This window comes from Pseudorca crassidens, chromosome 17 (assembly GCF_039906515.1).
Source record: "Pseudorca crassidens isolate mPseCra1 chromosome 17, mPseCra1.hap1, whole genome shotgun sequence".
NCBI classification, from domain to species: domain Eukaryota; kingdom Metazoa; phylum Chordata; class Mammalia; order Artiodactyla; family Delphinidae; genus Pseudorca; species Pseudorca crassidens.
The window spans coordinates 29573354-29585614 of NC_090312.1; the positions used below are offsets into that span (position 1 = coordinate 29573354).

General features: G+C 41.4%; 1 protein-coding gene across 1 annotated transcript; it reads left to right on the plus strand.

The window, feature by feature from the left end:
• Positions 1-3239: 3239 nt before the first annotated feature.
• Positions 3240-11978, plus strand: TMEM74 (transmembrane protein 74). The gene is made up of 2 exons (XM_067711485.1): positions 3240-3362; positions 5451-11978. Exon 2 carries the CDS (start codon positions 5846-5848, stop codon positions 6761-6763), a length of 918 nt encoding a protein of 305 aa, XP_067567586.1. The 5' UTR covers positions 3240-3362; positions 5451-5845; the 3' UTR covers positions 6764-11978.
• Positions 11979-12261: the final 283 nt, after the last annotated feature.

Consider the following 12261-nt stretch of genomic DNA (forward strand, 5'->3'; position numbering starts at 1 on the left):
AAAGGAAGTGTATTATGCCACTAGAATGCCAATTAGAAGAGCAATAAGAACTTGGGGGTTGTGAACAAGAAAGCCTCTTGAAAAAGGTTCCTGGGTGAGATTTTGAGGGAATTTTAGACATGAACTTATAGGAGAGAGAGGTGAAATTATTCTAGCAAATGGTATTTTTCGCAAAGCTTTTCTTTCCAGAAGCTTATTAAGTTCACATTTATTCTTTTTCTGCAGAATTTTGAAGGAGATTTTGTACCATGTTGGCACAGAGTTGATTTTATTTTAATGCTCAAGAATATGTAGACAGTCAAGTGTACTATATTCAGAAATAGGAAATGAGAGAGAATAATGTGAATAGATAATCATCTCCAGTCTCAGTTCAGTCTTGGCATTTTCCTTCACTCTACTCAGTAGAAATATTTTACTTCTGTAGGAGATAATAAGACATTTAATATGTGGATACTGACCTTAAGGAGCTTACAATTGCTATTAGAGGTTTAGGCACCTAAGTGAGAAGTTAAACGATATGCAGTAGTTACCTAGACATTCTAGAAATGTCACAAGGTAGTGGCTGATAAATATTAAAAAATGTCAGTGCTGACAAGTCCTAGTATAGTTCATAGGAGGTAGAAGCTTTGGGAGCTGGCTTGGAGGAAAAGGGCTTCATGAAGGAGATGTAACTTAGAATCATTTCAGCAGGAAACCGTAGAGGTCCTCTAACCCAACTAGATGAATCCCTTCTGCCACATCACTAATCAATGGTTCTTTTTTTTTTTTATCCTCTCCAGTAATAACAGAATTCACTTTCATGAGACATCCTGCTTCAAGCCCTTAAAGAGAATGTTCTTCCTTATGCTCAGCCTCAAATTAGCCTCTTTATTAAGTCTGATAGTGTTATCCAGAGCTTCCCAGTCCCTGTATCCATCATCCTCAGGTGCCCCAGTATACTACAGATGTGCCGGTTTATCTCTTCCCTTGGGCCCCCTAGCTGTCTTGCAGGGCCTGAAGTACCCATAGCACCAGGATGATGGCCATGAGAAACCTCCTGTGTTTATCCCAGTGCAATACTATGATCATTTCTTATTTATGCTCTGCTGTGAAAATGATTGTGAAGCAATGCTCAGTATAGTGTAGTGGTGAAGATAGACACGAGTTGGAATCTTGGCTCTACCAGCTACTTATTACTTCTAATACCTTGGGAAAAAGACAGTTTCAATACTCAATTTCTACATTGTAAAATGGGTATAATAATACTGGCTCCCTTATAGAGTTGGTCTAAGAATTAAAGATAACACATTAGGACAAATAAATACTATTATTGTCATTGGTTCTGCTTTTCTCTTTTTTAACCACAATATAGAATTCCTCTTCTATTCATAAACTTCAAATAATTTAAAGTTAGTTTTTGTTTCCTTTGAGTCTCCTCCTCTGGCTAAATATCCCAAGTTCCTTTAGCATCTCCTTGTCCAACGTGAGTTTAAGTTTCTTCAACTTCTTAATTGCTCTCTTCTGGACACTGCATGGTGTCTTTGGGCTCCCTTTTAAATATATAGTACTAAGAACAGAATGCACCCCAGCAAATGTGGCTTGATGAGCTAATCCTTGAAGCGTGGAGGGAATAGGGGAATGAGGAAAGGATATTCTCACTGGAAAACAGTGTAATTAATGAGCAAAGGAGAAAAAGCCATAATAGATATGTCATGTTTAGCAACAGATGGGCTTAACTGGCTAAAAGAGAGTCATAGTGAGAAAAGATTTAAAAGTGTTATATTACGAAGTCCCTGGAACTATGAGACTATGAATTCTATCAATATAAAGGAAAACCAACAAAATCATCATTATAGGAGATTGATCTATTATTTGAAAGCAAGCAACCACAGAATTTATGTGAGCTACTCACAAGCAGGAAGATGTTATATTATAACCCTTCTCTTGCTCCCCTTTGATAAAAACAATCAATAACCCTAGAATCACCCCAAAGGAGATGCTGAAAACTTGGAGACGATTCACAAACCGCACATTCTGTTTGGCTGTTGGCTGTCGCAGTGTTGGCTGTGGTTAGAAAGAGGCTGATGACCCAAAGAAGTTACTTTGTCCTGTCCTAGGAATCACATCTCAGTAGCTTCAACCTCCAGATTTCCTTTATTCCTAACCCTTTCTTTTCTTGCCTTCTGGTCCTTTTTCCATTCTTTCAATTTGCATAATGCTTAGGACCTTTGGGGGTTCATGCCACCTCTACCGAGTACTAGCTGTATGACTTAGGGCAAATTACTCAGCTTCTTTGTTATTCAGTTTCCTCTTTTGTAAAACCCCATCTTTACAAAAGTGGATTTTTACAGGACTTTAAAAATTAACTGTGGGGCTTCCCTGGTGGCGCAGTGGTTGAGAGTCCGCCTGCTGATGCAGGGGACACGGGTTCGTGCCCCGGTCCGGGAAGATCCCACATGCCAAGGAGCGGCTGGGCCCGTGAGCCATGGCCGCTGAGCCTGCGCGTCCGGAGCCTGTGCTCCGCAACGGGAGAGGCCACAACAGTGAGAGGCCTGCGTACCGCAAAAAAAAAAAAAAAATTAACTGTGACCATTAAATGAGTTAATGTATCCAACGTGATTAGCAGAGAGCCTGGCAATAGTAAGTGCTATGTATGTTAATTATTGTTATTTTGGGTCATTATTATTCAAACACTCTGCTAGGCACAGGGGATGCAGAGGAGAACAGGACAATCCCTTACCCTCAATGTTCACATTTCTCCTGATTTTGTGACCAAGGCAATGACTTTGGAAGCAGATTCTTGGATACAATTTATTAGCAATCATTAATTGTCTTTGTAACCCTGGATGAGGCACTTAATTCCTCTGAGCCTCTTTCCTTATCTGTAAAATGAGGATTAATAAAATCTACGTGGAGGATTTGTTCTGACTTTTAAACAAAACGAAATATGCATATTGCCTGGCACATAGTTGTAACTAAATATACACTCCTTCCCTCATAATCCTGTGGCCACACCTGAGGCTAGGGGACCTAAGCCTGAGTTTAAGAGCCAGCGATTTCTTCTAACGTGCCAGGCCGGAGCACGGAGGTATAGCGGGAACTCGTCTTCAGGAAGGGCAAAAACGAGAAGGTAGGACAGAAGAGAGACAGGAGGGAGGCAGGGAGGCCGAACCGCACTACATCTCCCGGGATGCTCAGCAAGAGGGAGAGCCGAGCCCCGCCCCGGCCCGCCCAACCGGCACAGCAGGCGCTGCCCACCCCACGGAGCCCGGCGGCGCGCAGAGGCTACAAGTGCTGCGGCTTGTGAGCGGGGTACTTTCCCGAGGAGCCGCGCAGGGACAAGCGCGCGGTGCTCGAGCATCGCTGGGTGGCCAAGGCAGGAGGTGAGTGGCGGAGAGAGGGACGGGGAGGAGGCGCTGGGGCGAGGGAGAGACCCCGAGAGCCTGGCCGAGCGTCCCCAGTCCTTGCCCAAGGTGCCTGCCTTGCCTTAGGGTATTTGGCGAACGCAGCCCAACACTGGGTACCTCGGCGGACGCGGAGTTCACCCGGAATGGATTGACTGATTCCGCGAAGGACACCGCTGCCCGGAGCTCGCGGCGCGCCCTTCCCGCACAGCGCGCGCAGGACGGATCCCGAGGTCGCCTCCCCCAGACCAGCCTCGCCTGTGTCAGTTAGTTCCAATGCAAATATTAATGTCCTTAATTGCTGGCAGACGGACGAGGGAGAGTGCTGACCCCTCGTTTTGCGGTGCAGTTTTATTAACCGCGCTCTTAAACCAGAGACGAGAGGGAGTAGACTGAAGGAAAGAGCCTTTAGCTGGTCCCCTGGGATTATCCATTCTCCCCTGAGAATGGAAGCCCCGGATAACGGAGCTGCAAAGGAAATCGACTGTGCGGCTTGTTCCGATGGAACAAGCAGTCTCCCTTTTAAGAGAAAAAGAAGCAGGAGAAGGGAATTAAGTGGAGATTTCTCTCCCTCTTTGTTATAAATTGGAAGTCCCATAAGGGACTCTGCCGATTTTTATCTAAAGTAATCCAATTTGATGGGTTATTTGTGCCAAGGGTTAATCACAGCGCCTAATGTTTGAGGGAACTGCGAGATGATTTCTCATTTCAGTAATTGGTCAAACCCGTTATCATCGCTTCCTTCACTGAGGGATCCTGCAGTGGGGGTCTGTCCACCTACTAAAGGAAAGCTCTGGTTCAGTTGTGTTTTTCCTGCACCTGATTTTGTTTGCTTTTGTTTTGGGTTTGGTTTTTATCTGTTTTAGCCCCAGAGAAACGCTGATAATAGGAGAGAAGTGAGTGTGTGTGTGTGTGTGTGTGTGTTTTAAACAAACTCTAATGTAGAACAGAAAACATGTAAATTTCCTCTCCCATATTTTAAGTGAGTTGCCAGGTGGACTTTAGGTTAGCCTACCTGCGTTTCTGTGTGGGTTTACCAGCTGCTGGGATGTGGATTTTGAAGCATAATAAGCCTCCAAGACATGAGTTAAATCAGTTATTACCCTGAACTTGGAAGCAAAATAAAAAGGGCCCTTGCTTGAAACCTCTGTACTTGGTGATAGTGGAAAGTACATTTTTATTCCTCAGAAAGATGGCAGAGGCAGAGAAAGATGGGCAACTGGTTTTCTGCTCAACACAAACTTCTATCCCATAAATGTGCCTTGCTGTGGTGGGGCTGAGGGCATGTGACGGATACAGAGTTCCAGAGGTAACTTTGGAAATAGCTTTCCACCTATTTGCCTCAACAAAACTGTGACTCTGTGGGTTGATGATTTGTCTTTTATTGTCAGTTTACTTCTAGATTGGCTTTGTGAAAACTTCTAGACAGTTGATTTCCTGTACACATTTGTTAGCAAACCATGCCGAGGTAGAGGAACTCATACCCACTCAGACCCAGTGAGTGGGAGTAGCAGACCTATACCTGGAGCAGGCAGGTGTGTGTGTGTGTGTGTGTGTGTGTGTGTGTGTGTGTGTGTGTGTGTGTGTGTGTGTGTGTGTGTGTGTGTGTAGGAGTGGGCTAGCCCATTGTGTTTTGCAGAGATCACACAATGAGGTGTGTCGTCCACATACTTTTGGGTCCAGAACATGCTACCACCATCTGGCAGTAAGCTGAGAATGGAAGCACTGTGAACAAGGCTGTGTGACTAGGGTCTCTGGATATACAAAGTGTAAGGTTAGGAGGGGTGGCTGATCAAGCTAGCCATCTTTCACCCATTTCAGAGCTACCCAGTCAAAATGCTGAGCCCCAGCTCCAACAGAGCCCAACTGATAGTGACATACTGATTGGTTCACCCATGGTGACGCTCTAACACTAATCTGTCTTAGAATCTGTTCTGAACTACAGAGAGTCTAAACACTTATAATTTAACTGAATTGTTGAGAAGTCTGTGCTTCCCTAGATTCTTCAGAAAATCAGCAGCTCTGCTAAAAAAGGTCCCTGCTTTTCTCATTTGTATCTCTATGCAGGAAACCTGCCTTCTCGTTTGAGGGATCCTGTCACCGAAATGTGTGAGTCCTTGGATAAATTTGGCTTGGTGACGGCAATGCTTTCTTCAGAGACACTGCCACTTCCTCCATGTTCCTTTTCTACCCTGGCCTAAATTTCTCAGTGTTAATCCCTGTGATAAGACAGAGGATTTGCCCTTCTCACACTTTCCCACCACTAGGTAGCCTCTCCTTTCTCTTACCTCTTTTAGGAGGAATTGGGGCTGAAGTGTCAAGACCTGTGGCTACAAAGGAGATGAGGGCCTCAGGAGCAATACTGCTGGTGGTACGGCCTTAGCTCCTGTTGGGTTCTTATCTAACTGTGTTGCTATTGGCAGACTTTCTGGAAGCTGCTGGGGGATGTCTGACTAGCTCCAATGGAGCTCCACTATCTTGCTAAGAAGAGCAGCCAGGCAGCCCTGTGTGATGCTGTGGACTGGAGTTCAGGAGGGCTTCCCAGGGACCAGGCAGATGCAGCAGCCACTAAAGCTGCTCTCTGCTGCCAGAGACATTGTACGTCGACACCAAGAGCACCAGAGAGGGAAGGGTCTAAACTTAGCCCTTCTCCAGCATCCCCTTCCCCCTCACTGCAAGACAGTGCTATTCAGCTAGACTTCTTGCCACCAGGGCTTCTCAACTCAGGGAACAACCAAATAACAGCAGAACAGAAAGTCTGTGACTGCTGTAGCCAGGAATTAGAAACTTCTTTTACCTATGTGGATGAGAATATCAACCTGGAGCAAAGGAACCGGCGCTCCCCTTCAGCAAAAGGGAGTAAGCACCTGGGAGACCTTGGCTGGGGAAATCCAAATGAGTGGTCCCCCGAGGCTGCCATATCGCTGATATCCGAAGATGAAGATGATGCAAGCTCGGAAGCCACCTCTTCAGGGAAGTCAGTAGACTATGGTTTCATAAGCGCCATCTTGTTCTTGGTCACTGGCATCTTGCTGGTGATCATCTCTTACGTTGTCCCACGGGATGTGACTGTGGATCCCAACACTGTGCCGGCCCGGGAGATGGAACGTCTGGAGAAGGAGAGCGCGAGGCTGGGGGCCCACCTAGACCGCTGTGTGATTGCCGGCCTCTGCCTTCTCACGCTTGGGGGGGTCGTTCTTTCCTGTTTGCTAATGATGTCCATGTGGAAGGGGGAGCTATATCGGCGTGACAGGTTTGCCTCTTCCAAAGAGTCTGCGAAACTCTACGGTTCCTTCAACTTCAGGATGAAAACCAGCACTAATGAAAACACCCTGGAGCTGTCCTTGGTAGAGGAAGATGCTCTCGCTGTACAGAGTTAATTCTGGTTGTGAACTTCTTGAGAGTCTGCCTTGGCATTTTATATGAACAGAACAAAGCAAAGCAAAACAAAACACAACACATTTCTTAAAAGTAACAGTGCAGTTTATTTGCCTGGCGAGGAAAGTCTATTTCCCAAACGAACAGCCAGTGAGTGTTTTTGTTCTCTATGTACTTTTATGTAGAAGAAAAGCCATGTAAGATGCATGAAGAAACCACAACCAGCTTCACCAGTCCTCAAGAGCTGAGAGTAATTAATCTGTAATGGCCATCAGCTTCTACTTCTATAGCAAAATACTTCTAACAATCCAGTGTGCAAACGATTTCTTTTACATGATATGGGATATTATTCTTTGGACACTAGGAGGTGTAGGATCAATTAGCAACCTATTTTGTGAAAAAGAATGTAAGCGCTAATCACATAATAAGGCTTACATTTAATTCTCAAAGGTGCTTATCCATTTTCTTGCTAAATTTATTCTTCCTGTAATTTGGCTAAACACTAAAATATGGGGTTTTGACTTTGAATATTTCGAAGCTTGAGGATACTGATTATTTAAAAATGCAAAAACACATATGTTATATTCAAAACTATTCCAGTACACAGAAGTGGTAACTAAGTCATAAGAATAAACTTTCTAGTAAAATAAAATTATATAAATCAAACAATCTGAATTTAACCCAGAATGGTAGTGTCAGATATTAGGCAGTGTCACATGCCCATTTTCTAGATGAAGTAAAATTAATTGCTGATATAAATTTCATTTTCTGTTTGTGATTTAGCTATCATACTGGTTATGCGCACTCTTGAAGTCTTTCCTGGTTCTCACACCAGAGAGGCAAGAATAAGATGTTTTTATCCTATTTCCAGATATCTAAGCATCTAGGCAGGTTGACTCATGATTGGCTCAGGCACACTCCCAGGTGACATTTTGTTGTTGTTTGGAGAAAACCTCCAATACAAGTGCAGCTAGACTCTTGGGGACCGTGCCTAGAAACTGGTGTCATTTACTCAGGCCAAGCAACAAGTCATTGCGCCAGGATCCAGCAGTCCTTAAGCTCACAGCCAAAAATATTAAAATGAGAAGAGAGAGAGACAGACTAAACACACTGACTCAGTGGGAACTGCACTCCTCACCAGAATCCACCTGCCCCTAACAATGGTCTAGGCATCATTCTGAGCACCTAATATCCAGGCCCTGAGTACCTGTGAGATCTTGCCTCATGAATTCAAACTTGCTTGATTAGAAGCACCATGAGCAAAACAGTAAATACTTTGTAAAACACACACCTAGCATCCATGCTAACTCAGTGTCTTGGTACGGTTATGGTTCAAGAAGGGGATGGGGAATGCAGCCTCAGAAATATCTTGCATTTTAGAATTCTTCTCTGAGGTGTTTCCAACTTCCCACTTCAAGAGTTGTTTTAGTTTCCATTACTGTGTTACCAGGATCAGTGGGGCCATTCTTAAAGAGGACTGGAGCTGGGAATTGGGGTGGGAGGGCAGGAAAGGGGAGGTGAGAAAGTGATTTCTTTGTAGATTATAAAGCCTAATTCTAATGTCTGAAGTTTTTGTTGTTATTGAAGACTGTGGAATATGTGGGTGACTTTGGCTGGCAGAGTGTGTGAGTCAGGATATTTATGTGAGTGAGCTCTTGTGGGTGTCAGATTGATTTGAAGAGTTAGGTACACTATGTGTTAGTAAGGGTTAAAGCGAAATGCAAAAAGAGAAGATCAGAGGATAATAAAAATAGTGAGGACAGGTGTGTGAAAGAATTATTAGGTTAAAATGGTAAATTATATGGACATCAGAGGAAGCTGGATGTAGCTGGATTACCTTATCCTATGTAACAGACTATTGCTGATTTGGAAATAGTTGGTATAATATAGACATGATTTCTGTTTTCTACTGCTTTTTGAAGAAACTTTTGTTTTACCGTGACCCTCATGTGTTGAGGCCGGCTTAACAGCAGTATAAATTTCATATTCTGAGGTTTATATATAAATTTTCAGATTCTAGCCTGCTTGAGGATCTACTTTGCGTGACGTTGAGGCAATAAGGGAATAATCTCCTTGGCTTCGTGAGTAGGTCTGAGCTGTGTGTTTTTTTAAAATATACTTTTAAAAAATACATGTTTATTCAGAGATGCTAAATGGCATCAGCTGAGTTTTGTTTTTATTTATTGATGAAACAGGATTAATTAGTCAAATTGCAGACAAACAATTAATGAGAAGCCTGATTTTTCAGCTTCTGAAGTAAGACAAATTTGAGAATCAGGTGTTAGGACGTTTTTTCAGTTCTGTAAAACTGATGCTAAAGGAGAAAAAGTCAAAGCTCTTCATTTGGAAGCAATTAATGAATGTTGTAGTGCTACCAAACTACATATAGTTCTGATGTGATCTAAAGGATATATATTCCTACATATATATTCATATAAATATATGTATATATCCCAATTAGGAAAAAATATTCAGGGAAAAAAAGACTTAGAATATATTTCTTCCTTTTCTTCCTTAAACTTTTAAAATTGAAATATAGTAAGTATATGCTTACTTATGTCAACATTATTTAAATCTGCTCGTATATAGGGCAGATATATAGGGCATATCTCTTTTAACTTCTCCTTTTATGTGGGCAGACCATTACTCCAAAAGGAACCAATTCAGAACATCATCTGGGTGTCTCCTCTAGTGCTGTGTTGACAGGATTTAGACAACTGCCTTAATCAGTTATGATTTCCCCAGGTATTCAGCTGTGTAGCTGTAGTTCATCCTGTCAGTGCCTAAATTCAAGAAAAAGATTAACTGAATTTAAAGTGATGGTAACACAGGTAACAAAAAACCCTGAACTTTAGACACTGTTTTTTCCAATCTGATAAAGAGGGTCTGGGGCTCTAAATATATTTATTTAGAAGTACTTTGGCAACATCAGGTGATACTGTTATAGTCACTGAACAGACCATAGCTATGGTGCTGGTCTTGGAGTCTTCCTGGAGATTTGTGACTTTACGCCTATCTCTTTAACATGGTGCTGGTTGTTATCTATGAGAGCTTTTATTGCTAGACCTGGAGAAGCAGAACTCTTTTTGCAGAGGTCCATAGTTTAGGTCTTTAACTTTTTACCAGGTTTTAGAAAACTAAACTTAGAGTCACCTTCCTAATCTTAAAAGAAGACAGCTCATTGTTCAGCGTTGAGACCCAAAGCGGTGAGTACCACAAAGAAAGCTGCCTTTCTCTATTACTACCGGGATCTACAGGCTGCTAACGAACAGTTTAATTGTCTTAATGACTTTAATAAAAACTGTTCCTTTTTAGTTCACCTTAAACTGTTTGTGGCAGAGCTGCCGTGATTTCTTTGTAATGTTGTGTGTCCTTTTTAGCCATCTGGAGCTCCTAAAGCAGACCATCTCATATGATGTACTGGCTCCCTCATAAGAAGAATGTCTTTCCTCCAGGCTCCCCATTTCATAGCTGGTTTGTAGTTTAGAGGATTACAGGACTGCTTGGAACCATGAAATTCTTGGTGGCTATGGGTGTTTTTACCCACAAAATTGCCATGCCCCTTGATGCTATACTACCTAGCTACTTGCCTTGCTATCAGTCTCACATGCTTTACTGTCTGCTTAAAATATGAGTCCATCCCTCTCATACTTAATTGTTTTAGGGACCCAACTGGACCAGTACTGGCACATGTCCTTCGAGGTGCAAATTTAGACAAAGAGACTGCCCTACCAAATTCCTTTGTGCCTTCTCTTTGCTGCTGGGCATAAGGATAAATGAGTGAGTGAGAATTATGTCAGTTGAATATCAGGAATTAAAGGTGTGAATCCAAGTGGCTCTACTTTTTGTTACTTCTTTGTGAGAGGCAAAAATTCTGGGCAAGAAGATTTGAACATTTTAGGCTTCATCTTTCACACGTGCAATGACAGGCACATGCAAAACCTGCATTATTCATATAAAGTTAAACAACAAATGTTCTATGTATTTATTAGGAGAAGGTTTTCCAATCTGAAGGCCAGATTCCATTGCAGCAATAACTGCTACCACAAAAATGTGGTCTGACAAAAGAGATTCACAACCTTCACCAATGGTTCACCTGTTCAGCAAGATTTAATACCACCAACTATATTCCACTGTGACAAAGGAATAAGACAGATCCTTATAGTTCTCTATAATGGGGTTTACCCTTTCCCAGAATTGGGCATAAAGAATGACTACAATAAAAAGAATTACGATGAAATCTCACTGGCTTTTCTCAGTATAAAATGATTTGTAAAGAGAATTGACATATCGGCTTTCAGCTGATTTTCAGCCATATCATTTTATGGTTCATAGTATTCTATAATATTCTTTCCTTCCAACTTTCATATGGGCATAAGCCTTGGGAAGTAATTGGCCTGACTTGTGCACTAGCACTGTAAAAAGTAAGATGTTATTTTAAACATAAAAAACTGAGTTCAAAAATCCATGGGTTACTTTTAAGAGTGCACCTATCATTTCTGTTTGCTAGTGTGCAAGTTTATGTACACTCAAGTCTATGTATCTACTAGGAGAATATTTTATAATTATAGAACTGTAACATTTAAAGCTATCATTAGAATAATTTTCTTATAGGAAACTTGGCATGCCTTAATGTTGACTTTAAGGACAAGAGAAGTCTTTCACAGGTCGTGAATGAAGAATTTGCCATCAACCTCAGAATGAGATGCCATAATTATATGGATTGTTTTGGTTATTCAGCTTCCTGCAGATGCTTAATTTACATTTTTAACCTCCCAATTTTAGGCTCATAAAAGTGTGGCATATTTAGAAATCATTTTACCATGATTATTATTTTATTTCAGGGAAATATGAGTAGCAGACAGTGTTTTCCTCTGCTTTATTAATTCTCCTGTGTTTCAGGAAGAGCCAGCCTTGTTTTCGCACTACCATCTTCATGCTTCCTAGCCAGGCTCCAAACAAATGTCATACAAGAAAGCAAAGATAGGTTATTCTATATAGTGTATTGAGAGTTTTAGTTTTATGGTTCTCATCGTGCTTTAAATTTTACTGTTCTTGCCAAACAAGAAAAATAATTTGATGTTGATTATTTGTTTTTGATATTCTAAAAGGGCAGTTATTAAGGTTCTTGGCTTTTTATTAGGGCATTTGATGCCATATATGTTAATAGCAAGTGTGTCATATCATTTTAAAATAAAACTATCTATTAAGATGTTTTATTGTGTTTGTTAACTTTCATGTAAATCTGAATCTTTAATGCTGATTTGATCTTTTAAAATTATATTTCAAATTATCTATCGAAAAAAATTAGAAGTAATATTTACCCCTGATTCAAGCATAACATTCTTCTTGCTACCATATAATTGGACAATGTAAACTATGCCTTTTGTTTTTACTTTATATGAAATAATGAAAGCTATTTGGGTTTCTCTAAATTCTTCAAAAAATACAGGAATAGATATTTTAAAAACACTTACCTAAAAAATCTAGAAAGCTTTTA